General features: G+C 43.0%; 1 protein-coding gene across 1 annotated transcript in view; it reads right to left on the bottom strand.

Annotated features, from left to right (window-relative positions):
• LOC121540161 (sec1 family domain-containing protein 2) overlaps positions 1-26,951 on the bottom strand; it is a 163,210-nt gene that overhangs the window by 10,594 nt on the left and 125,665 nt on the right. The window contains exon 6 of the mRNA XM_041848805.1: positions 2,858-3,003. Within this exon, the coding sequence (XP_041704739.1) occupies positions 2,858-3,003 (146 nt within the window). The remainder of the gene's footprint in view (positions 1-2,857; positions 3,004-26,951) is intronic.

The following is a 26,951-nucleotide window of genomic DNA, read 5'->3' as shown; positions in this document are numbered from 1 at the left end:
CCCCTTCTGCCCTCAGACATGGCATCCTCACACCCGTCAAAGCTCACACTCATCAATCAGTCTCACACCATCAGTCCTGCCCTCTATCTAATGAAGTGATTCTCCCCCGTGACTGACAGCCCTCTCAGCCATATTAGGCATGGCTGTGGGGAGGCTGACCTTGTTATACGTTGGTTTTCTAAAAACCAACATCGAGGACTTCAACTTCCCCACACAACTACAGGTCAGCTCAGTGAGCACACACAAACCAACCTGGGAGTAAACACATTACTTACTCATCTAAACACACACTCACAAACAGAGAGAGAGAGAGAGAGAGAGAGAGAGAGAGAGAGAGAGAGAGGTTTAAACACATTGGCCTACGTGTTCAAATGAAACAAACAAACCAATTAATTAATCTCCCCATCCACCCACAAGTCAAAAACAGTCCTTTAACACCTTCAGCTTTAGTCATCCCATCACCGCGGCCTCCCATGACATTTGAATTGAATTTCCCTGTTACTAATATATATTAATTCCCCCAGGGAAGAAAAATATTAATTTATGCAAGTCTAGCAATGCCACTGCAACCTTTCAACCAAAACCAATATCCTCTCTACGCTTCTCAGAAGGGAGTTGTGCGTGTGTGTGTGTGTGTGTGTGCAGGTAGACTAAATTGATAGGTCTTGGAATTGTCTCCCTGTTGCAGTCAATTTATTTTCCCTTTTCACTTACCCACTCCTCTACTTTGAGATGGACAAGATAGCAGTAATAAAATCACTGATGTTTCCTCTTCAAGCCGTCCATCCCAGTCATATGCTACCCTTCTACCCCCCTCTGGGCTAATCTAGTCAATAGGAAACGTTTCAAATCAAATCAAAGTTGATTGGTTGCGTACACAGATTTGCAGATGTTATCGCAGGTGCAGTGAAATGCTTGTGTTTCTATCTCCAACTGTCCAGTAATAATACCTAGCAATACAATACACAGATTATCCCCAAAAATTTAACAAATTAAGAAATATCAGAATGAGCAATGTCAGAGACCAGAATATAAATATATATATAATGGTGTGTATAGACAGTATGGACAGTATATGAATAGAAAATGTGTGTACAGCAGTATTATATAGGAGTGTGTGTGTGTGCGCTTTGATGTTCAGTTATAATATAATTCAGTATAGCTCATACGTATAGACACACATGAGAGAATGTGTGCAAAAAACAAACACCAGTGTGTGCATGTTGCAATGGGAATCACATCCTGTACTGATTCATTTGACAGAACAAATGTAGAGATGACGACTTAAACAACATTACGTAGGCCTGTATGATGCACTCTTTAGTACAAAAAAAACAGAGGTGGCAATGTGTTCTGTGCAAGAAGACATTTCTGTCAGCCCAAAGTCACGCAATGTTCCCAGCCTGCCTCCGAAGGCCCTGGCCCCCAAATACTGTGTCAAACACAATACATCTGGTTAGTGTCTCACACTCCTTTAGTGCGTTTGTATGTCAGAGTCAGAGAGACTGACAGACAGGAACAAACAGAGCCACAGAGACCTATTATGAAATTTGCCATTACTTAGGAAGACAAGTAATTCTGACCCAGATACAGAAGTATTATTATTATGTGAGTGCATTTATGTGAGCGTGTAATTTTGTACGTCAGGTACAGTGGGGAGAACAAGTATTTGATACACTGCCGATTTTGCAGGTTTTCCTACTTACAAAGCATGTAGAGGTCTGTAATTTTTATCATAGGTACACTTCAACTGTGAGAGACGGAATCTAAAACAAAAATCCAGAAAATCACATTGTATGATTTCTAAGTAATTAATTTGCATTTTATTGCATGACATAAGTATTTGATACATCAGAAAAGCAGAACTTAATATTTGGTACAGAAACCTTTGTTTGCAATTACAGAGATCATACGTTTCCTGTAGGTCTTGAATCAAATACTTGTTCTCCCCACTGTAGGTCCTACTTCAGCACATAAATCTGTCTCTGTCTAGGTCAATATGCCCTTTTTCTCCAGCATGAGTGAGTGAGTGTGTGTGTTCTTTGGTGTGGCAGAGTGTGAGAGAATATGAGTGTACCCAGGCAAGTACACAAGCCGATGTACCTGAGAAACCTGAGCACTGGCAGTGGTTAGATTTGACATAGTGTTGTTACACGCTGAGGAAAAGAACAGTCTAAAGTCTAAAGTTTCTGAAAGAAAAAACACATGATAAAATGCCTCTCTCCCTCCTTGCTTGGAACTATTTGGGGCCAGGCAAACACAGAGATTTAGAATGCAGATACTTGTTGGAGGTTAGAATTTTCAATAACCTGAAAAAAACATAATCATATATTTTATACAACTCTTTGCGAGCTTAAAATCAACACAATTCAAAATAAAAACAACCTGTGTCTGAGTGAAGGTACTGTCAGAGGAAATGTATTAAAGGCGGATTGGAGTGCAGTATACATCATGGAATATGTCATTCACAGGTACAGCGTGTGTGTGGCTGCCTGCCTGCACTGCCCTCCTCCAAACACACAATAACTCACCCTAAAGAGGAGGAAGACAGTTTGTGTGTTACATAAGATACAGAGATACAGGTACAATGTGCCACTCAGACACTGATGTGAGAGACTCATTCAGAAGGCTGTGGCTCTGATGCAATTTACCAGGGGTGGCTCCAGGTAAATTGATGGACTGACGGCAATGTCATTTCCACGAGGGTGTGTGTAAAAGAGGGAAGGAGAAAAGGGGGAATAATTGTCTTAGGTCTATGGAGATACGTCCCATATCTATGATGTAATCCTAGACTGTGAGTGCGACCGCCGAAATCGATGATGTTGTTGAGGTGTGTGCCGTTGTGTGACTGACTGACCTGATGTACTCCATCGCTGGCTGTGTAGACGGAGGTGAACTGTTTGAGGTGGTCTCGGGCGTGGCTCAGCTCTCTGAGGGTCTCAAACACCCCCTCCACTGCTGTATGGGCCCTCTCCATAGTCAGCTCGTCAGGACTACCACATCCTAGGGAGAGAGAGAGACAGGAAGAGAGAGGGAGAGAGAGAGACAGGAAGAGAGAGGGAGAGAGAGGGAGACAGAGAAAGGGAGGGAGAGAGAGAGTTTACACTCATGCAGAATTCTAGTCATCAAGCATGTCTCTCAGAGAAGGACATAGACAGAACACGTTTTCTAGTTTCTAATTAATTAATTAGATTACTGCGGTAAAGCCAGGAGAAGGAGTACAAGAGGCCCTTTATTTACCACAGAGAACCTAATGTGGCCCCCTTTTAAAAAAGTGCCTGGGGAAGAAAAATGTTGCTCAGCAATAAAACCAAAATGACACAGAGACGGAGAGAGCATGTGAGAGGGTGGAACAGAGAAGCTCTCTATGCCCAGTTCGGAGTGCCGTTGGCTAGGCGGGCAGGGGTAGGTAACGTTGGCACCTGCGTCTCTCTCTCTCCCTGCTAAATAATTTTACATGAACATTTTAGCCATTTAGCAGACGCTCTTATCCAGAGCGACTTAAAGGAGCAATTAGGGTTAAGTACCTTGCTCGACAGATTTTTCACCTAGTTGGCTCGGGGATGCGAACCAGCGATCTTTCAGTTACTGGCCCAACGCTCTTAAGCGCTAGGCTTCCTGCAGCCCTATGGAATGTGGTTGTGGTTAATGAGAAGATCAGTGGTATTAAGACATATAAAATACATATAAACATGAAACCAAATGAGGAAGACAGCCCCACTCTGCTAAGAGTGACAAACACCTGGGATGAATACTGCTGCATACTGCAGACTACAGCATCAGGTCTAATGCCAAACAGTACACTTACATAAGATCATCTTAAAAAAAAAAAATATCCTAATGGAACAGTTATTGCATTCGGAAAGTATTCAGACCCCTTGACTTTTTCCACATTTTGTTACGTTACAACCTTTGTTCTAAAATGGATTACATAAAATTTTTTCCTCATCAATCTACACACAATACTCCATAATGACAAAGCAAAAACAAGTTTAAAAAATAAAAATAACAGAAATACCTTATTTACATAAGTATTCAGACCCTTTGCTATGAGACTCGAAATTGAGCTCAGGTGCATCCTGTTTCCATTGATCATCCTTGAGATGTTTCTACAACTTGATTGGAGTCCACCTGTGATAAATTCCATTGATTGGACATGATTTGGAAAGGCACACATCTGTCTATATAAGGTCCCACAGTTGACAGTGCATGTCAGAGCAAAAACCAAGCCATGAGGTCGAAGGAATTGTCCGTAGAGCTCCGAGACAGGATTATGTTGAGGCATAGATCTGGGGAAAGGTACAAAAACATTTCTGCAGCATTGAAGGTCCCCAAGAACACAGTTCTCTGTGGAGATGGGAGAACCTTCCAGAAGGACAACCATCTCTGCAGCACTCCACCAATAAGGCCTTTATGGTAGAGTGGCCAGACGGAAGCCACTCCTCAGTAAAAGGCACATGACAGCCCGCTTGGAGTTTGCCAAAAGGCACCTAAAGGACTCTCAGACCATGAGAAACAAGATTGTCTGATCTGATGAAACCAAGATTGAACTCTTTGGCCTGAATTCCAAGCGTCACGTCTGAAGGAAACCTGGCACCATCCATACGGTGAAGCATGGTGGTGGCAGCATCATGCTGTGGGGATGTTTTTCAGCGGCAGGATTGAGGGAAAGATGAACAGAGCAAAGTACAGAGAGATCCTTGATGAAAACCTGCTCCAGAGCACTCAGGACCTCAGACTGGGGCAAAGGTTCACCTTCCAACAGGACAACAACCCTATGCACACAGCCAAGACAACGCAGGAGTGGCTTCGGGACAAGACTCTGAATGTCCTTGAGTGGCCCAGCCTGAGCTCGGACTTGAACCTGATCGAACATCTCTGGAGAGACCTGAAAATAACTGTGCAGCGATGCTCTCCATCCAAACTGACAGCGCTTGAGAGGATCTGCAGAGAAGAATGGGAGAAACTCCCCTAATACAGGTGTGCCAAGCTTGTAGCGTCATACCCAAGAAGACTTGAGGCTGTAATCACTGCCAAAGGTGCTTCACATATGTACTGAGTAAAGGGTCTGAATACTTATGTAAATGTGATATTTCCATTTTTAACTTTTAATACATTTGCTAAAATTTCTATAAACCTGTTTTTGCTTTGTCATTATGGGATATTGTGTTTAGATTGATGAAAAAACACACTATTTAATCCATTTTAGAATAAGGCTTTAACGTAACAAAATGTGGAAAAAGTCAAAGGGTCTGAATACTTTCCCAATGCACCGTATGTAGGCTACTAGCCTAGAGGTCAGAGTTCAGCCCAAAGCCTCCATATCAAAGGAATACTTTGCTACTATACTGTTCCATCACTCTCTCAGTCCAGGGCTCAAAGCTTCTGTTTCCTCCTTAATCAGGAAGACAACTACTGACCAACAGATTAACCCTGTGGATTGACTTCCTGGGAGCTCAGAGCAGAGAGCCAACCAATATAAACCCAGTAAACCCAATGTACAGAACAAGATAATTGGCTAAAAACAGTACATTGCAGTGATCTGGAGAAGATAAGTCCAAGCCATTCTGTTGTTTTTCTTAATGCAGATTGCACATCTTTTGAGGGTTAAGTGCGCTGCCTGTTTTCTTGCTAGATTAGATTGACCAGACAGCTCTGACTGGATGTGAATGAGCAGGCATTACTTATTTCACCATGGGTTTTCTATCAAACCATGAAACAAAAGCAAATAACTTAATTTAACCTTACATAACTACATTTAAGATCCCCTTCCCTCTTTGGGGGAAAGTACATAAGTACATTGTGTACGTGTGTGTGTCCTTTTATGTGTAAGTGTGTCTACAGGCAAAAATCCCCATTCACCATAAATATTCATAAAATGTATTCCAGAAGAAATCTCTTTTGTTCAAGCTCGCCAAACAAAACTGAACTGGAGTTGTGACCATGTATGAATAAATAGATTTTAACTTTGGGATGATTCCGCCCATAACGCCCTCTGAAGTCTGTAGGATCTGTAATTTAAGTCAACAGCGCAGGCCAGTTGTATTTTGGTCCGTTCTATTTTGGAGAGTGGGCTATGCCCACATGCACTCCAACATCAACACAGAGAGATAATGTACACAGAGTGGCCTGACTCACTGCCAGGACTGTCAGGATTTAATCTGTATTATATCATGGTTATTCTTAGGTCCTTCTCCTCCAAATAGAGCTGATATGGTATTTAGCCCTGGCGGGTGTGTTGTTAGCAGTTGCTGGCTATTGGAATGTAAAGCGTCTCGCTCTGTGGCTTTCACTTCCCCATCAGTCGGCTGGGTTAGCTCATAGGAAAAACAGCCCTGCTCTCCTATCAGATGGACAGCAGTGTGAAGAGAGAGAGGGTCAGATGTGGGCTTTATCTTTCCAAAACAAGAACATGGATGTAAGACGGCCAGCACAGGAGAGGCATCCTGCAAAACTACTTAAAACGTGTGTGTGTGTGTGTGTGCGTGCAAGCGAGTATAAACTCAGAAAACGTTCCCCCAAATTCCCTGGAACTTATGCAAACTAACTACATTTACAGTTAGAACGTCTGACTCACAGTTCAGATAAACTCATACTGACAATATTACATTTACATTTAAGTCATTTAGCAGACGCTCTTATCCAGAGCGACTTACACATTGGTGCATTCAACTTAGGATAGCCTGTGGGACAACCACATCTTGATCACAGTAAGTACACTTCTTCAAACAAGCAGCTGTGAGCAAAGTCAGTGCAATCAGGGACAACTACATCTCGATCACAATAAGTACATTTCTTTAAACAAGTCAGTGCTAGCAGGTGAAATAAGTCAGGTGTTAGTTTAGACAAAAGACAGTGGTTTTACTATTATACTATTCCAGGTATTCCTTAAAGAGGTAGGGTTTCAAGTGTCTCCGTAAGGTGGTCAGTGACTCTGCTGTCCTGGCGTCGTGCTGGAGCTTGTTCCACCATTGGGGTGCCAGAGCAGCGAGTAGCTTGGACTGGGCTGAGCGGGAACTGTGCTGAGCGGGGTGACGTGAGAGAACTTGGGAAGGTTGAACACAGGACGTACTGCAGCCCTAGGGGATGTATCATAGCCATGTCATTCTGCTGTAGTGAGGGTGTCAGCATGTATAGCATGAGAGTACTGTGATGGGGGTTGGGGGAGGATGTAGAGCTTGAGAGGGAGGAGGGAGTTGTGTCTGTGTGGAGCGTGAGAGGGCTGGTTGACTGGTTGCCAAAGCACACAGTGCTGCAGGTCTGGAGCTAGAGCAGGCCCTGCCAGGATGGGACACAGTCTGTGGTTGAGATGTGGTCACACCACTGCCACGGAGCCTACACCACGGCACCAAGCAGCCCAACTAGGCCCAGGTGCTGCTGCTCTGACAACAGCAGGCGGAATGAAATGTCCGTGGCAGAATGCTTTGCTGCAGGACTCTGTCACACACACCGTCTGTCTGTCTGCCTCTCAGGTAACTCTAGGACAGATCTACCTCAAAACTAAGCACTAACATTAGTGTGTGTGTGTGTGTTTGTGTAAAATTATGTGTTACTTATGCATGCATAATCATGCATACGAGTATGAAAGTGTATTTTATATTAATGTTTTTTTTTGTGACCAAATCTTTATTAATTTGGTCATTTTCTTGTTGGGGGCACAATACACAAATTCATATAATTTCATAACTCGCATCCACCCGTGGGCTGCCACTCAAAAAGAAGAAGAAAAACCTAAAAAAGTACACAAACACAAAGCATTGATCACCATGATCATACCACAGAGCCAAAAAGTAACAATAAATGTAGTATGTAAAGAAAAGAAAAGAAGTGAGCCTCCACCCCCAACCTCCCACCCCATTCAACATGTCTCCATCCAACCACCCATTCATCTGCTCTGATTGAAGTGGATTTAACAAGTGACATCAATAAGGGATCATAGCTTTCACCTGGATTCACCTGGTTAGTCTATGTCATGGAAAGAGCATTTTTGGACTACTAAACAACTATTGATTTAGAACCACTCAGTATCCAAAACATTATGTTCTCAAACCATTACTGTCCATGATATCAGCAAGGGTAGGGATTCCACATTTGGACCATTGGGGGGGATGCAAAAGGTCCCCCTCCAGATCGCAAAGCATATTGAAATATTGGAGTATGAGCATGCCATTTTGATTCCCAGTAAAAAAAAATCTATATACAGTATATATTTGGTTTGTATGTGTTGGGCTTTTTCTTTTCTTTTTCTTTACAGAGTGAAGTATTTTTGTCCAAGCCTCAATTGTTTCTTGACTGGCACCATTAATTCTCGCTGTCGATAATTCTAATGTTATAACTTCTAATAGTAACTGTATCCACTGGTGAAGTGGGAGAGAGTGAGGTGATCGCCATCTAAGAGCCAACATATTTTTCGCGGCAGTGCTGCCTGCCAGCAGTAATAGTTTGATGAATTTTGTAACTTTTTCCCAGAAGCATTTAACTGCAGGGCATGCCCACATCATATGAAGGAATGTGCCTACCTGATTTAGGGGACACAGTTGGGAGTTGGGGCCAATTTAATCCTAAAATGTTTCCTTGGTGTTAAATACAGTGTGTTCCACTTAAAGAGTTGTTCAGATTCTCTTAGATCTGTGGACCATACTTTTTTAATGGCTAGCTCAGAATATGAGCCTTCCAAAAGTAAAAAATATATATATTATAGAGATCAGTCCTTTCGGGAACCCAGATAATTTATTTATAAATCCCATAATTGGATGGTTCGGCAGTTGGGTTTCCCAAGGGACTCCATAGGCCAGCATAGCTGACTTAAGTTGTAAATATAGAAAAAAAGGAGTTGCCTGGTAATGTGTATGTGTCTTTCAAATCTTGGAATGTTCTCAAACCATTACTGTCCATGATATCGGTAAGGGTATGGATTCCACATTTGGACCATTCGGGGGGATGCAAAAGGCCCCCCTCCAAATCGCAAGGCATTATTGTGAAATATTGGAGTATGTGCATGCCATTTTAAATCCCAGTTACATTTTTCACTTTTGCACCAAATAGAGATTGTGTGAGCAATAATAGGACCAAAGCGTAATTTACATTGTTTAAGGATATATCAGTAGAGACCACCTCTTCCAGGGCAATAGGAGACACCATTCTCTCTATACTCAGCCAGGGGGCAGAAGAATCATGTCTAAACCAATTTAGGATGGGACGAAATACTAGTGCCTGGAAATACAATTTAATGTTTGGTCCTCCTATGTCTTTCCCTCTCTGTAAGTTTGTTAATTTTCTCTGGGATCGCTTACCTTGTCAAATACATTTTGAAACCGCACTACGGATTTTATTCCAATAGCCAGAAGGGGGAGACATTGAACTACAGAAATTCAGCTGTGGCAATATTCATTTTGACAATAGATATTCTGACGGTTAAAGCAACTGAAATGTTAGTCCATCTACTGAGGTTGGATTGAATTGACTTGAGCGTTCTGTTAAAGTTTCTGCCAATGTTTTTATCTAAGGAAGGACATACAGTGCCTTCAGAAAGAATTCATACGCCTTGACTTATTCCACATTTTGTTATGTTACAGCCTGAATTCAAAATTGATTAAATTGAATGTTTTTAGAAATGTTTGCAAATGTATCGAAAATGTAATACAGAAATATCTTATTTACATAAGTAGAATCACCTTTGGCAGCGATTATAGCTGGGAGTCTTTCTGGATAAGTCTCTAAGAGCTTTGCACAAATGGATTGTACAACATTTGCACATTATTATTCTTAGAATTCTTCATGCTCGGTCAAATTCGTTGTTGATCACTGCTAGACAGCCATTTTCAAGTCTTGCCATAGATTTACAAGCCAATTTAAGTCAAAATTGTAACTAGACCACTCAGGAACATTCAATGTCAACTTCAGTGTAGATTTGGCCTTGTGTTTTAGGTTATTTTCCTGCTGAAAGGTGAATGTGTCTCCCAGTGTCTGGTGGAAAGCAGACAGAAGCAGGTTTTCCTCTAGGTTTTTTCCTGTGATTAGCTTTATTGCGTTTCATTTTATCATTTAAAAAAAAACAACTTCCCTAGTCCTTGCTGATGACAAGCATACCCATTACATGATGCAGCCACCACCATGCTTGAAAATATGAAGAGTGGTACTCAGTGATGTGCTGTGTTGGATTTGCCACAAACATAACACTGTCACGTCACGTCTACTCCCGCTCCCGCACCCGCACCCGGTTCTGGCAACCATCGTACGCACATCTGGCAACCATCATTACTAACCACCGGTTCTGGCAACCCATCATTACGCACACCTGGCAACCATCATTACACACACCTGGCAACCATCATTACGCACACCTGGCAACCATCATTACGCACACCTGGCAACCATCATTACGCACACCTGGCAAACCATCATTACGCACACCTGGCAAACCATCATTACGCACACCTGGCAAACCATCATTACGCACACCTGCACCCCCATCATGAGGACTTTATCGCTCCCTTATTACTTCCCCTTTATCTAGCACTCTGTTGTATCACCCATTAGGTAGTATTGGTTTCCTGTTTTCATGTTTAGACGCTACTCCTGTTTTTATATTCACTCCATGTTCGTTCCTATTAAACTCACCGACTGCACCTGCTTCCTGACTCCCTGCGTCTCCGTTACAGACTCTTTGTATTCAGGACATAAAGGTCATTTCTTTGCCACAGTTTTTGCAGTTTTACTTTAGTGCCTTATTGCAAACAGGCACATTTTTTTTGAATATTTGTATTCTGTACAGGTTTTCTTCTTTTCACTCTGTCATTTAGGTTAGTATTGTGGAGTAACTACAATGTTGTTGATCCATCCTCAGTTTTCTCCTATCACAGCCATTAAACTCTAACTGTTTTAAAGTCACCATTGGCCTCATGGTAAAATCCTTGAGCGGTTTCATTCCACTCCGGCAACTGAGTTAGGAAGGATGCCTGTATCTTTGTAGTGACTGGCTGTATTGATACACCATCCAAAATGTAATTAATAACTTCACCATGATCAAAGGGATATTAAATTTCTGCTTTTTAATTTGTTTTACTCATCTACCAATAGGTGCCCTTCTTTGTGAGGCATTGGAAAACCTCCCTGGTCTTTGTGGTTGAATCTGTGTTTGGAATTCACTGCTTGACTGAGGGACCTTACAGATACTTGTCTTGTATGTGTGGGGTACAGAGATCAGGTAGCCGTTCAAAAATCATGTTAAACACTATTATTGAACACAGTCCAGAGAGTCCATACAACTTATTATGTGACTTGTTAAGCACATTTTTACTCCTGAACTTATTTAGGATTGCCATAACAAAAGGTTTGAATACTTATTGACTAAAGACATTATAGCTTTTCATTTTAAATTTATTTGTAAAAATGTCTAAAAACATAATTCCACTTTAACATTATGGGGTATTGTGTGTAGGTCAGTGACACAAAATCTCAATTTAATCCATTTGAAATTCAGGTAGTAACACAACAAAATTTGAAAAAGTAAAGGAGTATGAATACTTTCTGATGGCCATTTTAAATATTCCCAAATATAAAAAAATGGGAAATGATTGGGATTTGTGAATGAATGTGTGTCTGCTTGTATTACTACAAATCCATATTGTGTGTGTATATGGTCTATGACTGTTTGTCCCTGTAATAGCCCAGTGCCTGTAATGGCCTCGCGAGTGCAGGTAGAACATACAGTAACAGGTTTCTGTGGTAAAGCAGGCACTAATAGAGAGCTTTTAGGCCCATTTATCAGATCCATTATCAAATCAAAACTAATGTGACGTTGCCCCTGACTCACCTCTAGTATCACAATGAACCCTGCCACTCAGAGAGAGAGAGGAGAGAGAGAGAGGAGAGAGAGAAAAAGAGGGAGGGAGAGTGTGAGAGAGAGAGAGAGATAATGTAATGGTTTGTGTTAAGTAGATCAGTGAGAACACACACAGGCAGTGTGACAGGAAGGGGCTGATGTATACTTTCTGGAACATTCTTAATGAGGTCTAATAGAGCAGTAGGAACAGGGAGGCGATGCTGGGTACCTGGGAAGGCAGGGGGAACTCAGCGAGTTGTGCGTAATAGGTGACGTGCAGAGGTGCATCTAACCTACCAGCTAAACACCAATTAGTGTGCCAGAAATAGTTACTACATGCTGACTGGGAGCTTTAAAGGTATAGATACATACACACACACTAGTGAATTATGGGCATAAACTGTCCTTCTGGAAAGAATGTGAGGAAGAACAAAAGACATTCCAGTCTATAACTTATTACTCATCACCAGCACACAACTCCTCTTTCAGGATCCGCTTCACTAGAGAATATTGAATTAGAGTACACAGTCTGTCTCTTCAATAACCTCCCCAAACACTCCCCCAGAGACCCAACCCCAGCCACAGAATAAAGACTAGCTCCAGAATTCTCACTGGAATGTGGAGTTCAGACAGTGGAACAAACTATAAATAACTTGGGCTGGTTTTGTAACCTGACTGAAATTCTATGCTGGTGTGAGAAAAAAGGAGAGGTGCTTTTGCTTCTTCAAAGGAAGAGAAACCGAAACACAGATTCCTGGGGATGAGGAACCCTGGGGATGAGGAACCCTGGGATTGAGGAACCCCGGGGATGAGGAACCGTCAGAGCTTATACAGTGGGGAAAAAAAGTATTTAGTCAGCCACCAATTGTGCAAGTTCTCCCACTTAAAAAGATGAGAGAGGCCTGTAATTTTCATCATAGGTACACGTCAACTATGACAGACAAATTGAGAAAAAAAAATCCAGAAAATCACATTGTAGGATTTTTAATGAATTTATTTGCAAATTATGGTGGAAAATAAGTATTTGGTCACCTACAAACAAGCAAGATTTCTGGCTCTCACAGACCTGTAACTTCTTCTTTAAGAGGCTCCTCTGTCCTCCACTCGTTACCTCAGCATTAATGGCACCTGTTTGAACTTGTTATCAGTATAAAAGACACCTGTCCACAACCTCAAACAGTCACACTCCAAACTCCACTATAGCCAAGACCAAAGAGCTGTCAAAGGACACCAGAAACAAAATTGTACACCTGCACCAGGCTGGGAAGACTGAATCTGCAATAGGTAAGCAGTTTGGTTTGAAGAAATCAACTGTGGGAGCAATTATTAGGAAATGGAAGACATACAAGACCACTGATAATCTCCCTCGATCTGGGGCTCCACGCAAGATCTCACCCTGTGGGGTCAAAATGATCACAAGAACGGTGAGCAAAAATCCCAGAACCACACGGGGGACCTAGTGAATGACCTGCAGAGAGCTGGGACCAAAGTAACAAAGCCTACCATCAGTAACACACTACTCCGCCTAGGGACTCAAATCCTGCAGTGCAAGACGTGTCCCCCCTGCTTAAGCCAGTACATGTCCAGGCCCGTCTGAAGTTTGCTAGAGTGCATTTGGATGATCCAGAAGAGGATTGGGAGAATGTCATATGGTCAGATGAAACCAAAATATAACTTTTTGATAAAAACTCAACTCGTCGTGTTTGGAGGACAAAGAATGCTGAGTTGCATCCAAAGAACACCATACCTACTGTGAAGCATGCGGGTGGGAACATCATGCTTTGGGGCTGTACAGGGACCAGGACGACTGATCCGTGTAAAATCGTGAGATTTTGAGTGAAAACCTCCTTCCATCAGCAAGGGCATTGAAGATGAAACGTGGCTGGGTCTTTAAGCATGACAATGATCCCAAACACACCGCCCGGGCAACGAAGTAGTGGCTTCGTAAGAAGCATTTCAAGGTCCAGGAGTGGCCTAGCCAGTCTCCAGATCTCAACCCCATAGAAACTCTTTGGAGGGAGTTGAAAGTCCGTGTTGCCCAGCGACAGCCCCAAAACATCACTGCTCTAGAGGAGAGGAATGGGCCAAAATACCAGCAACAGTGTGTGAAAACCTTGTGAAGACTTACAGAAAACGTTTGACCTGTGTCATTGCCAACAAAGGGTATATAACAAAGTATTGAGAAACTTTTGTTATTGACCAAATACTTATTTTCCACCATAATTTGCAAATAAATTCATAAAAAATCCTACAATGTGATTTTCTGGATTTTTTTTCTCATTTTGTCTGTCATAGTTGACGTGTACCTATGATGAAAATTACAGGCCTCTCTCATCTTTTTAAGTGGGAGAACTTGCACAATTGGTGGCTGACTAAATACTTTTCCCCCCCCACTGTTTAAGTGTTTCCACTTAATCCCCTGTGGAATCTCAGGAATCCCACTGATAGAGGAGTGTGCAGGGAGGAAGGGTATACAGTATAGGACTGAGGCACTACAACATGAGTAGGTGGGGGGTAAGGAAGTGGGCTTCTTCTAACACAGGGTTCTTCAATCCTGGTCCTGGAGGGCCGAAACACTTCTGTTTTTTATTTCTACCTGGTAGTTAATTGCACTCACCTGGTTTTCCCAGGTCTGAATTAGCCCCTGATTAGAAGGAGAGGATGAAAAACAGAGGTGTTTCGGCCCTCCAGGACCAGGATTGAAGAACCCTGTTCTAACACGTCATGAATATTAGTTTTCTCTGTAAAGCTAGCTGTTAGTTATGTCCCAGGGAACAACGTAGCATCCGGTCTACCCTGTCATCCCCATGGTAACAAGTTAATGTCAGGTCCAGTGGACAGCATCTCTTCATCAGCCAGACACTATGTGTTGCTGATCTACAGTCAGACCTGCTGAGACACAGAGGGACAGTAGTAGTGTAACCTCTGATCCGAGGTCAGAATCTAGAGTAAACTTAGTCAGTACACTGTGGTCACCTGAAGTCAGGGTTGGTCAGAGCTGTACGTGGAGCTGTTGGGCAGAGTGAGCAGTGTCCAATGAGAGAAGAAGCATTGTGAAGGAGTACATTACGTATGGAGAGAGCAGTGCAAATGATAATACACTGTCAGCTACAATACGATTTCAAATCAAAACAAATCAAATCAAAGTTTATTTCTCTTGTACACAGATTAGCAGATGTTAAAGCAGGTGCAGCGAAATGCTTTTGCTCATAGCTCCAGCAGTGCAGTAAATGCCTAATAGTACAAAACAAATACACAAATAATCCCAAATAATGTGTAGCTGTTTTTGTACAAACGTCATGACAGCTATTTTTATAAACCATTGGAAAATTGTTATGAACTGAAATATTGTTAATACATTATATGTTTTGATTGAAGAATTGTGACAAAGATTTAGAGTGTGAAAATCAGAGATTTATTTTATTTTTTCTTTTTTTTAACAAAATAGCCAGTTATGAATTGGGATATTGTTACACGTGTTTTGACAGGAATATTGCGACAAAGCTTTAGAGTGTGAACATCATGAATCACAGTATTAACCTCTGTGTGTATTAACCTTTATAAGCCATGGTTTGGGCAAACAGCAAGTGATTATTTTACACCTTTTCTTATTAGATTAGCCTACTTATGCAACTGCTCATTTGATGAAAATGTATTGGCACAGGAAACCCATGACACATAGCTAGCCCACAATGACCCCACCTCACACACTTCTTCAGGGGTCAGAGTTTGTGTGTGAGCTCTGATTGAACAAACGGTCCATCAGTCCAGTTATAATGACCTGACCGGTCTTAATGATTTCCCGAAGACAAAGAATTCCTGTTGTTGTTGAAATGGCCAGATTCCGGTTTTACACCCTAATCCTCTTCACTGTGATCTGAGGCCCTTGACAGAGAACACAAGACCAGCTAAACAGGCCAGGATCGGAACTGCTCTCTCTCTCTCTCAGCCGCTCGTCCTTCCAATAATTCCTGCACTCAGTGTTATGCAAGTCAGCTATGCAGGGCTGGATCTTATTAATAAGTGTGGGCCAAAATTGTGGATCTATGAGTGTATTCGCTGTGTTTGAGATAGGGATAGGTGGCTGGCTAGTCCTCCTTTCCTGAGGTATTTTGGACAGAGACATAGTAAAATCTGAGGCTGAGAGCTGTGAATGAGCTCAGCCCTGTAGACTAGAGTGTTTCCACAGGCCTCTGTCTGTACTGCTGAATCCCTCAGACTGACTGAGTCAGACTACAGACAGGCCCAAGAGATAGATCTAAACTCTCTATACTATCACAGCACCCAACACTTCTCACCTCTTTCTGAGAGTCCAACGTGCATATCAAAGTATGCCACTGTGGATGAGATCAAAGCTGTGTTATGGTGCACATGTGGGTATGTTTCCATGATTTGTCTGAGCTCCTGTCTGTACATCCCCAGAGATGAGAAAACACAAGCAAAGTAGGTGTTAGTGAGAACAGACTGTCCAGCACAGAGCTGCGTGTTTATAGATGACCATGTAGGCCAGTAATCACAGTGATCCTCCTCATCAGATGTCCCGCTCTCTCTAAAGAGCCATGAGGAGATGAAACAGCAGGCAGGAGCATGGGACCAGCCCATTCAGAGGTTTATGTGTATGAATGAGTGAGTGAGAGTTGTGAAGGGGAGAATGAGTGTAGATCTAAGCAGAAATAAAGGTCATTAAATCAGAATGGGCTTGCAGGTAGGCCTCTGTGTGTGTGAAGACCGTGGAGACAGTGGCTGTTAATCACAGGGTAATGATTTGCTCAATTTGCCACAGGCAGCTGTAATTTAACTGTCTGACTGCAAGGGTCTGGAAGTAATCAGGCCACTACCTTAGTTAATCACACGCACACTGGCTGTCAATGTTGACTCTTAAGGACTGTTTTGATTCTAACACCTGATCTTACGCAAGCAAAACAAGAAAATACCAAGAATCCGTCATTCAACAAGGTACTAAAGAACAAACTTGAGGCTACTCTTCATAGACAAACACAGAATGTCTGCTGTTTTCATCACCCTTCAATTCCAATTAGCTTACTCTTGAGAGAAAGAAAGGGCGTCACAGATTCTATATGTCACTTAATTCCTCAGACAAAGTAACCAAATAGTTTCTCATCTCTTCTTAATCTCTCTAGCTACTAGAGTTTGCACAATGTGAGCACCGTTTACCGGAGGCATGTGGATGGCCTTGATTTGGACCTACATTGTGTCTGTCTTCTTACATGTTTTCTGTGTGACAGTTCAGTATGGGGCCGTTTCCCCTCAACTGAACTCTCCCAGGTAGTCTATTACGCCTAATCCTGAACTAAAAAGCATTTTCAAATCTCCTTTTAAAATGTTTTTTAGTCAAGGACTAGGCTTAATCTGTGTCTGGGAAACTGGCCCTAAATGTAAATACAGAGACATGCTGTTTAATGCTGGTTCAGGATCAGCTATCCCAAATATGAATCATTATCATGAAAACTGGCTCTGGACATCTGAGATTGTTCTCTGGCCACACAAAGCCACAGTGTCATCCATTACAGCTGGTTCACTGCACAGAATGAGAATAATTTATCTCTCTATCTCTTTCTAACACTCTCACTCTCTCTCTCTCTCTCTCTCTCTCTCTCTCTCTCTCTCTCTCTCTCTCTCTTCTCTCTCTCTCTCTCTCTCTCTCTCTCATCAAACATCTCCTCCACTGTCTGACGCACACAAACCATTTTTGTTATTGTCAGCATCAGCTTTACTGCAACGCTAACAGCTTTAGAGTTATGGATGCCTTTACCCAGTGTACGCAACTCATACACCACAGTCAGAGGTGTACTCTTTGATTTGGTGCCACATTCAGTTTTCCTGTCACCTTCCCATCATTGCTCCTTAATATGGGCAGTCAACAACTTCCCATACTTTCCTTTATCTCTATAATTATAGTGGTGTGTGTTTGCAAGTGTGGTTATGCCTATATGTGTGAGTGTCTGAATGAGTGTGTATCATAAAAACAGCGGTTATATTGTTTAACGACGACAAGAAACAGCCGGGCAGCGAGAATGCCAGATATTTCTGATAAAGACACAAAGTACTTGTCCTCCTCACGCAATACAGTTCTGCAACAGTCTTTTGTTTTAAATATAGAACGAAGTAAGAGAGAGTGGGAGAGAGAGTTTGTTCTGTACTTTTTACACTAAATGGATCGTTGTACTCCTGAGTGGCGCAGTGGTCTAAAGCACTGCATCGCAGTGCTAACTGTGCCACTAGAGATCCTGGTTCGAATCCAGGCTCTGTCGCAGCCGGCCGCAACCGGGAGACTCATGGGCGGCGCACAATTGGCCCAGCGTCGTCCAGGGTAGGGGAGGGAATGGCCGGCAGGGATGTAGCTCAGTTGATAGAGCATGGCGTTTGCAACGCCAGGGTTGTGGGTTCGATTCCCACGGGGGGCCAGTATAAAAAAAATATGTATTCACTAACTGTAAGTCGCTCTGGATAAGAGCGTCTGCTAAATGACTTAAATGTAATGTAAATGTTGTTTAATAATGTAATCCCCATCAGAAACCTTCAGAAGGTAGTGAAGCACCATTATTTTAGCTGCATGGATGACTGGGTCTGTTACCCCTCTTCCTGTCTCATAAATGTATAATAAGTTGCATAACCATAGCCCCACACACACACAGCTATGTCTTACTATACTTGTGAGGACTTTTTGGGGACCAACAATTGATTCCCTGTCACGTTCGTTTAAGGACGGGTCAGACCAAGGCGCAGCGTGAAAAGCGTACATGTTTATTACAATGATAAACACACGACAAAACAACAAACCAAACCAAACCAAACGTGAAGTCCTAAGGATGAACACTAAACAAGCCTCAACACGGAACAAGATCCCACAACTAACGAGTGCCAATAGGCTGCCTAAGTATGATCCCCAATCAGAGACAACGAGCGACAGCTGTCTCTGATTGGGAATCACACCCGGCCAAACATAGACATACAATCCTAGAATGAAAACATAGAACTACTAACATAGAATATTCACACCCTGACTCAACATATAAGAGTCCCCTGAGTCAGGGCGTGACATTCCCATTGAAAAACCTATTTTCTCTAACCCCTAACCCTCAAATACACATGTATTTAAAACCATGTCTGAAAGAGAATATATATAATTAAATTGAGGGTTCATATAAATTATAATAATAAAACATATTTGGTAGCCTCCCAACCACCCATAGTTTAGCCTTTTTAGAGTAATCTCCATCTCTGCCATCTCACATCATTATTATATGTATCCAATTTTCTTACCATTTACCCTCCCAAAGTTATTGGCCTGGCTACATTCCTCTTCCTGATAACCACATTCCTCTTCCTGATTGGCTCCTTACTGATTGTAATCAGCGCCCTTCTCCTAGCAGGATCCATAGAGGTTGTCTTTTCCTAGTAGCACTGACTTTGCTGATAACTACTTTATTGAGGGAAAATGTACTCGCTACGACTGTGGTATGTGGTTGTCTCACCCAGCTATCTTAAGATAAATGCACTAATTGTAAGTCGCTCTGGATAAGAGCATCTGCTAAATGACTCAAATGTAAATGTGGCGGAATAACATGAAAATCAGGTCTAAACTTTATTTTCCTTATCCATTATTATTATTGACATGTAATAAAATATGTAATGAGTCTTGTTTAACTATGTAGAATTGCAGGAAATGAGCTTCAAAACAACAACAAATTAGATGCCAAACCCACCACTTGTGTGGGTGGCCAAAGAGCTCTATTTTCATGTCATCTGACCAAAGCACCGATTCCTATCCAAATGCTGTTTAGCAAACTCCAGGCATTTACATTTGTTGGATGACATGAAAATAGAGCTCTTTGTCCACGCACACCAGTGTTGGGTTTGGTGTCGCTATGTGAATGCATGAGCAGAAAATAACCCCATACCTACTGTAAAATATGGTGGTGGATCTTTGATGTTATGGGGCTATTTTGCTTCCACTGGTCCTGGGGCCCTTGTTAAGGTCAATGTCATCATACACTTTACCCAGTACCAGGACATTTTAGCGAAAAATCTGGTTGCCTCTGCCAGGAAGCTGAAACTTGGCCACAAGTGGATCTTCCAGAAAGACAATAACCCCAAACACACATCAAAATACACAAATAAATGGTTAATTGGCTACAAAATCAACATTTTGCAATAGCCATGTCAGTCTCCAGACTTGAAACCCATTGAAAACCTGTGGTTTGAATTCAATAGGGCACTCCATAAGTGCAGACGAAGGACATCAACTATCTGGAAGGATTTTGTATGGAGGAATGATCTAAGAACCCTCCCAATGTGTTCTCCAACTCATAAAACGTTTTAGAAAAAGGCTCCGTGCCATTATCCTTGCAAGGTGAGGTATTGAAAGGTATTGAAAACATGGTGTCAATAATTTTGACCCCTACCTTTTTTGGGGAAAAAATATCACTTCTTAAATTCCCAATTTTTTGGAGCATACAATATAGCTCAGTATTTAAATTATTTATTTTACACAGTCATTTTTGCTCATCTTTACCAAGGATGTCAATCATTTTAGACCCCACTGTATGTGTGTATATGTGAAGAGTGTGTATCTACATGGACGCACAAGTGGGTGTTTGTTATGTGTTTTCATCACCCTTCAATTCCAAGTAGCTTACTCTTGAGAGAAAGAAAGGGCGTCACAGATTCTATATGTCACTTAATTCCTCAGACAAAGTAACCAAATAGTTTCTCATCTCTTCTTAATCTCTCTAGCTACTATAGTTTGCACAATGTGAGCACCGTTTACCGGAGGCATGTGGATGGCCTTGATTTGGACCTACATTGTGTCTGTCTTCTTACATGTTTTCCGTGTGACAGTTCAGTATGGGGCCGTTTCCCCTCAACTGAACTCTCCCAGGTAGTCTATTACGCCTAATCCTGAACTAAAAAGCATGTTCAAATCTCCTTTTAAAATGCTTTTTAGTCAAGGACTAGGCTTAATCTGTGTCTGGGAAACTGGCCCTAAATGTAAATACAGAGACATGCTGTTTAATGCTGGTTCAGGATCAACTATCCCAAATATGAATCATTATCATGAAAACTGGCTCTGGACATCTCATATTGTTCTCTGGCCACACAAAGCCACAGCGTCATCCATTACAGCTGGTTCACTTCTAGGAAGAGAATCTAGGTCTGTTGTGCCCCCTACTGGACTACCCTGGAAAACCTACTCTGGAATTCCATTCTGAAAACGATTAAAATCAAATCAAATTTTATTGATCACATATACATATTTAGCTGATGTTATTGCGGGTGTAGCGAAATGCTTGTGTTTCTAGCTCCAACAGTGCAGTAGTATCTAACAATTCACAACAATACACACAATACACACAAATCTAAAAGTAGAAGAATGAAATAAAGAAATATATAAATATTAGGACGAGCAATGTTGGCGTGGCATAGACTAAAATACAGTAGAATAGAATACAGTATATACAAATGAAATGAGTAAAGCAAAAATATGTAAACATTATTAAAGTGGCTAGTGATTCCAAGTCTATGTAAACTCAGCAAAAAAAGAAACGTCCTCTCACAGCCAACTGCGTTTATTTTCAGCAAACTTAACGTGTAAATATTTGTATGAACACAACAAGATTCAACAACTGAGACATAAACTGAACAAGTTTCACAGACATGTGACTAACAGAAATGGAATAATGTGTCCCTGAACAAAGGGGGGGTCAAAATAACAGTCAGTATCTGGTGTGGCCACCAGCTGCATTAAGTAATGCAGTGATTCTCCTCCTCATGGACTGCACCAGATTTGCCCGTACTTGCTGTGAGATGTTACCCCACTCTTCCACCAAGGCACCTGCAAGTTCCCGGACATTTCTGGGGGGAATGGCCTTAGCCCTCACCCTCCGATCCAACTGGTCCCAGACATGCTCAATGGCATTGAGATCCGGGCTCTTCGCTGGCCATGGCAGAACACTGACATTCCTGTCTTGCAGGAAATCACGCACAGAACGAGCAGTATGGCTGGTGGCATTGTCATGCTGGAGGGTCATGTCAGGATGAGCCTGCAGGAAGGGTACCACATGAGGGAGGAGGATGTCTTCCCTGTAACGCACAGCGTTGAGATTGCCTGCAATGACAACAAGCTCAGTCCAATGATGCTGTGACACACCGCCCCAGACCATGACGGACCCTCCACCTCAAAATCGATCCCGCTCCAGAGTACAGGCCTCGGTGTAACGCTCATTCCTTCGACAATAAACGCGAATCCGACCATCACCCCTGGTGAGACAAATCCGCGACTCGTCAGTGAAGAGCACTTTTTGCCAGTCCTGTCTGGTCCAGCGACGGTGGGTTTGTGCCCATAGGCAACATTGTTGCCGGTGATGTCTGGTGAGGACCTGCCTTACAACAGGCCTACAAGCCCTCAGTCCAGCCTCTCTCAGCCTATTGCAGACAGTCTGAGCACTGATGGAGGGATTGTGCGTTCCAGGTGTAACTCGGGCAGTTGTTGTTGCCATCCTGTACCTGTCCCGCAGGTGTGATGTTCTGATGTACCGATCCTGTGCAGGTGTTGTTACACGTGGTCTGCCACTGCGAGGATGATCAGCTGTCCGTCCTGTCTCCCTGTAGCGCTGTCTTAGGCGTCTCACAGTACGGACATTGCAATTTATTGCCCTGGCCACATCTGCAGTCCTCATGCCTCCTTGCAGCATGCCTAAGGCACGTTCACGCAGATGAGCAGGGCCTCTTTAGTGTCCTAAGTTTTCATAACTGTGACCTTAATTGCCTACCGTCTGTAAGCTGTTAGTGTCTTAACGACCGTTCCACAGGTGCATGTTCATTAATTGTTTATGGTTCATTGAACAAGCATGGGAAACAGTGTTTAAACCCTTTACAATGAAGATCTGTGAAGTTATTTGGATTTTTATGAATTATCTTTGAAAGATGGTCCTGAAAAAGGGATGTTTCTTTTTTTTGCTGAGTTTATATTGGGCAGCAGCCTCTAAGGTGCAGGGTTGCATAACCGGGTGGAAGCCGCCTAGTGATGGCTATTTAACAGTCTGATGGCCTTGAGATACAAGCTGTTCTTCAGTCTCTCGGTCCCAGCTTTGATGCATCTGTACTGACCTCAACTTCTGGATGATAGCGGGGTTAACAGGTCGTGGCTCGGGTGGTTGTTGTCCTTGATTATCTTTTTGGCCTTCCTGTGACATTGGGGTGCTGTAGGTGTCCTGGAGGGCAGGTAGTTTGCCCCCGGTGATGCGTTGGGCAGACTACAACACCCTCTGTAGAGCCCTGCGGTTGCGGGCGGTGCAGTTGCCGTACAAGGCGGTGATACAGCCCGACAGGATGCTCTCAATTGTGCATATGTAAAAGTTGGTGAGGGTTCTAGGTGCCAAGCAAAATGTCTTCAGCCTCCTGAGGTTGAAGAGGCGCTGTTGCGGCTTCTTCACCACACTGTCTGTGTGGGTGGACCATTTCAGATCGTCAGTGATGTGTACGCCGCGGAACTTGAAGCTTTCCACCTTCTCCATTGCGGTCCCGTCAATGTGGATAGGGGCGTGCTCCCCCTGCTGTTTCCTGAAGTCCACGATCAGCTCCTTTTTTTTTTTTTTTTAAACCATACAGTGAGGTGGCAGTCCTCAAACCACTGCTGCAATAATAATTGTTTCAGAGTGAATGTCTTGATCTATTTGATCATATCAGTGTCCGACATTGGATACTTAATGAATAAATACTATTTTACTGTATGTCTCATGGATGGACCAAAACTCTTCCAGAACTTCTTCGAGGTAGTCTTACTTCATAGACAGCACAACAGTCATTGGTGTCCGTCACACAGGGAAACAATGCCCCCTTCTGGCTCAATTGGACTCCGGCATATTACACTCATAATCCAAAATGCAGAGGGACTACACTATAGGGTGGAAATGTAACTATCCATGGTATTAAAATAAAATGTACAATAATTCTGAAGGGAGACACTGCAAGTTATACTGAGACAATAAAAAGCAAAGGGTATGAGGCTATTCACAAGCTCATACACTACATGACCAAAAGTATGTGGACACCTGCTCGTCGAACATCTCATTCCAAAATCATGGGCATAAATATGGAGTTGGTCCCCCCTTTGCTGCTATAACAGCCTCCACTCTTCTGTGAAGGCTTTCCACTAGATGTTGGAACATTGCTGTGGGGACTTTCTTCCATTCAGCCACAAGAGCATTAGTGAGGTTGGGCACTGATGTTGGGCGATTAGGCCTGGCTCGCAGTCGGCGTTCCAATTCATCCCAAAGGTGTTCGATGGGGTTGAGGTCAGGGCTCTGTGCAGGCCAGTCAAGTTCTTCCACACTGATCTCGACAAACAATTTCTGTATGGACCTCGCTTTGTGAAACAGGAAAGAGCCTTCCCCAAACTGTTGCCACAAAGTTGGAAGCACAGAATCGTCTAGAATGTCATTGTATGCTGTAGCGTTAAGATTTCCCTTCACTGGAACTAAGGGGCCTAGCCCGAACCATGAAAAACAGCCCCAGACCATTATTCCTCCTCCACCAAACCTTATAGTTGTCACTACGCATTCGAACCCGCCAAACCCAGATTCGTCCGTCAGACTGCCAGATGATGAAGCGTGATTCATCACTCCAGAGAATGCATTTCCACTGCTCCAGAGTCCAATGGCGGCGTGCTTTACACCACTTCAGCTGACTCTTGGCATTGTGCATGGTTCCGTTCTTGTGAACAGGTCATGTGCTGACGTTGCTTCCATTGGCATTTTGGAACTTGGTAATGAGTGTTGCAACCGAGGACAGACGATTTTACGCGCTACCCGCTTCAGCACTCAACGGTCCCGTTCTGTGAGCTTGTGTGGCCTACCACTTCGCGGCTGAGCAGTTGTTGCTCCTAGACGTTAACACTTCACAATAACAGCACTTACAGTTGACCGGGGCAACTCTAGCAGGGCAGGAATTTGACAAACTGACTTGTTGGAAAGGTGGCATTCTATGACGGTGCCACATGCAAGTCACTGAGCTCTTCAGTAAGGCCATTCTACTGCCAATGTTTGTCTATGGAGATTGCATGGCTGTGTGCTCGATTTTATACACGTCAGCAACGGGTGTGGCTGAAATAGCCAACTCCACTAATTTACAGTATGACTGTGTATGTTTAAAGGGGTTAAATATGAGAAAACAAGAGCTTCCTCCCTCAGGGCAGAGAGTCTGCACCTGGACATCCCATTACAACAAACAAACAAACACACACACACACAAACTGTATTGGCCAAATGAGGATGCTGGAGCATCGTTCCTGTTTGAATGAGTAATGATAATGGTAGCTATTGTCCCCTCTAAAGACCACAGAGAGACCCACCAAATACTCACGCTAACACACTCAGAAAACATTACACACACAGCTGTGGTGACACACAGACACACACACACGCAGCTCTCCATGAACTGAGTAGCGGTGATGCTCACAGAGCTGTCACAGTGCTGCTTTAACCTGAGAAATACAACGTCCGCTCAGCCCACGGAGACAGACTCAGGACTCTGCTTATTTATGACATCCTCTTCTATTTCACAGCTCAAACAGCTTGTTTTCTCTCTCACCATTCAACAGCACTATTTACCCCTCTCACTTATCAATGTGCACTTTCTCTTACTCACATCCACCTTGTCCTGTTTTTCGATCCATAAATCATGGAGCAGGGAGGAGGGGGGTGACACAGTTTGTTCTCCTCTGCTCCCATGTCTCCCCCTATCCCTCCCCTCCCCCTCAGGATTCTAAATCTCTCTCAGTCTGGGGAGTCATCACCCCGAGTCCCACCAACCACCCATAGCTAGAATACTAATGGAGGGGCCAGACACACATGCACGCACGCATGGAAATTACCCAAGAAAATTGACAAGATAAAAGAATATAAAAACGAAGCACATGTGAGAGCAGAGTTGTGTAAAAGTATGTGTCAGACACAAAAATGCACCTCCCTGCAAGCGCCCCATGAAACAGCAGGCCCTAGAAGGAGGTGGGGTCGGGGCCATCTTTTATTTTGATAGTCCCCTGTCCTGGAGAAAGGGCATTTGCTCTGTTTGTTTTCTAGGGAGAAACATCTGTGTTACTCCTGAGAGCAACAAACTGGGCTAGATTTACATACCATGGTATAACACACACACACACACACACACACACACACACACACACTCACACACTCACACAAATGCAACTATGCATACGGACAGACAGAAGACAGTCAAAAACATGAAAACAACAAGTTCTGAACAAAAATACATACTCTTAATAAACAGATTTACGACATTGTTATAATCATATTTCTACAATGTAATAACAAATTAATAGACATGATAAAATATTATGGTACTTTCAATACAACCACAGTCCTGAACGTCGCTAAAATCTTAGCTGGATTAAGCTCACATTTCCCTGTATGCCTGATGACTGTGGAAGATGTACAGCTGTCTAAGGCGTACAGGGACAGTCAGAGGGACAGTTTTAGTGTCTCTTGGCAGTGGTTGGAGTTGTTGTTTTATTACTCAAATCTATTCAACCAAGAAATCCAGGGCTCAAAAACAACCCTTGGGTAAATATTGTGTAAGCGCTAACATATTGAATTTGGACCAAGCATCTGGCGTTTGTCACCAGTCTATTTTTTCCATCAGAAGTATACAAGACAGAAACACAGGCACAAACGTGGTCCTCTGTAGCTCAGCTGGTAGGGCACGGTGCTTGTAACGCCAAGGTAGTGGGTTCGATCCCCGGGACCACCCATACACAAAAATGTATGCACACATGACTGTAAGTCGCTTTGGATAAAAGCGTCTGCTAAATGGCATATTATTATTATTATTATTATTACAAAAATGCCCACTAAGATGAGAGGAGGAAAGTCAACATGACCACTAGAGGGCACTGGTACACCGTAGACTGACAGCATCTAGGGACCCCCGGTCCCAAACCCCCATGCACGCACGCACACACACACACACACACACACACACACACACACACACACACACACTCCCCGCTCGGGCGCCCTCTCCTCCCTCCCCTAAACGCTGCTGCCACAACTGGGCTGTTTTATCTCAGTCTCCTCAGAGAGATTAGTGT

Source organism: Coregonus clupeaformis, chromosome 26 (genome assembly GCF_020615455.1).
Source record: "Coregonus clupeaformis isolate EN_2021a chromosome 26, ASM2061545v1, whole genome shotgun sequence".
Taxonomy (NCBI): domain Eukaryota; kingdom Metazoa; phylum Chordata; class Actinopteri; order Salmoniformes; family Salmonidae; genus Coregonus; species Coregonus clupeaformis.
Note: the sequence above shows the minus strand (reverse complement) of the source record. Positions and strands in the feature narration are given on the sequence as shown.